The following is a 1,718-nucleotide window of genomic DNA, read 5'->3' on the forward strand; positions in this document are numbered from 1 at the left end:
ACTATATTAAGAGGTATGTTACCTGAACTTCAGATAACTATTGCAAACTCCTAATTCATCTGCATCTGAATTGGAACATTTACATACATGTCTTTGTTTTGTCTCATCATAAAAAGTAAGTATAAATATTCATCATCTCAAAAATGCATTCTACTGTCTTTCAGTTCACCAGGCCTTGATGTAAAGGCAATAAAAAAACTCAATGATGATTTGAGGAGGAATTTAATGAGTGTTGGTTTCCAATTTCAAATAAATGCAGGAAGTTAAAATTACTGTTATCATGATAATCTTTCATAAGGGTTGCACCTGTTGTACTACATACTTTCATGCCTTCCATCTGAGGATTTCTAGAGAACATAACAATCAATATTAAGCACTCCTGACACTAACACAACTTGACATAGAACTACAATATGCATACCCAGAAGGTGAAATAAATAGCAACACTCACATCCCTTTATATAATCTATAACAATATGTGTTAAGAAGTAGTTGCAGGTATAGTTATAACAAGAATAATTGTAAGGGAAATTATTACAAGAGGAAAAGGAGGAAGAGGGAGACAGAGAGGAAAAGATAGGAAGAAGAAGAGGTGAAGGAAGCAGAAAGAGAAAAGATTCTTTACTTTGGCATAAAAGACTGACTAGTAAACCCCAGACCAAAGCCCTTGTGAGTGTGAGTAGCAAGTCGAGCCATTTCATACTGCCTTTCCATAGAGGAGAACATAGTCTCCTGTTTCTGCAAGAGGTCAACATCCCTCCCATCTTTGCTGGTTTTTGTATCGGCAGCAGCTGGGGCTTCTGCAGGAGCTGTAAATCATGAAACATACATATAATGTGAAATTATATCTGTGATTCAGACATTTTATGAAATAATAACAAAATATAAGCATACTACTTTCTAGTTACAATAATGAGCCAATCTGTAGTTTCCCATAGTCTCATTTTAACAAAAGCAAATCATGAAGTTATACTTTTTGTTTTTCATTTTGTGACAATTCTGTTTAAAAAAAAAAGAAAAAAAAAAGGAAAATAGTGATAGCTAATTATTAATAATAACAACAATATGGGTTAAGATCCACCAATTCTAAAGGAACAAGCTTATAAGGCAACCTCAAACCCAGAGAAGGAAAGAAAGACAGACTGATAAAGTACTCACCCGCATTCTTGACACCCATGAGTCTGCGGAATTTCTCTGCCATTTTCCCATCACGGTCGTTGGAGAATTTGGTGTTGGCCCAGAGCGATGCCTGCCCACTCCCTGTTGCTCCACTCAGTGGCCCGGCACTCATCTCCATCTTGGGCTGTGAGACACCTGCCTGTTCCAAACTTGCATTCTGGTTGGCAAGTGCACCAAGACTGCCATAAAGGGAAGAAGTGCCCTCACTGGTGCTGCCGGTACCGTCTGGCTTACTCTGGGGTAAGTACAGACAGGGAGTTAGTTAGTTTGTGTGTGTGTGTGTGTGTGTGTGTGTGTGTGTGTGTGTGTGTGTGTGTGTGTGTGTGTGTGTGTGTGTGTGTGTGTGAGTGAGTGAGTGAGTGAGTGAGTGAGTGAGTGAGTGAGTGAGTGAGTGAGTGAGTGAGTGAGTGAGTGAGTGAGTGAGTGAGTGAGCGAGTGAGTGAGTGAGTGAGTGCATGAGTGAGTTTTCTTTTCTGCATGTCCAAGCGCGTGAGCGAGTATGCAAGTATAAGTAACAAAATTTAAAAAAAACTCTTCCT

General features: G+C 39.2%; 1 protein-coding gene across 1 annotated transcript in view; it reads right to left on the reverse strand.

Annotated features, from left to right (window-relative positions):
- The window catches only part of LOC138861295 (arginine/serine-rich coiled-coil protein 2-like), a gene marked incomplete at its 5' end in the record, with an annotated part of 2,032 nt that extends 618 nt beyond the window's left edge, over positions 1 to 1,414 (reverse strand). The window contains 2 exon segments of the mRNA XM_070120267.1: positions 1 to 809; positions 1,159 to 1,414. The exon segment at positions 1 to 809 is cut by the window's left edge and continues 618 nt beyond it. Of these exon segments, the coding sequence (XP_069976368.1) occupies positions 622 to 809; positions 1,159 to 1,414 (444 nt within the window).
- Positions 1,415 to 1,718: the final 304 nt, after the last annotated feature.

The sequence above is a fragment of the Penaeus vannamei genome, unplaced genomic scaffold (genome assembly GCF_042767895.1).
Source record: "Penaeus vannamei isolate JL-2024 unplaced genomic scaffold, ASM4276789v1 unanchor4131, whole genome shotgun sequence".
Taxonomy (NCBI): domain Eukaryota; kingdom Metazoa; phylum Arthropoda; class Malacostraca; order Decapoda; family Penaeidae; genus Penaeus; species Penaeus vannamei.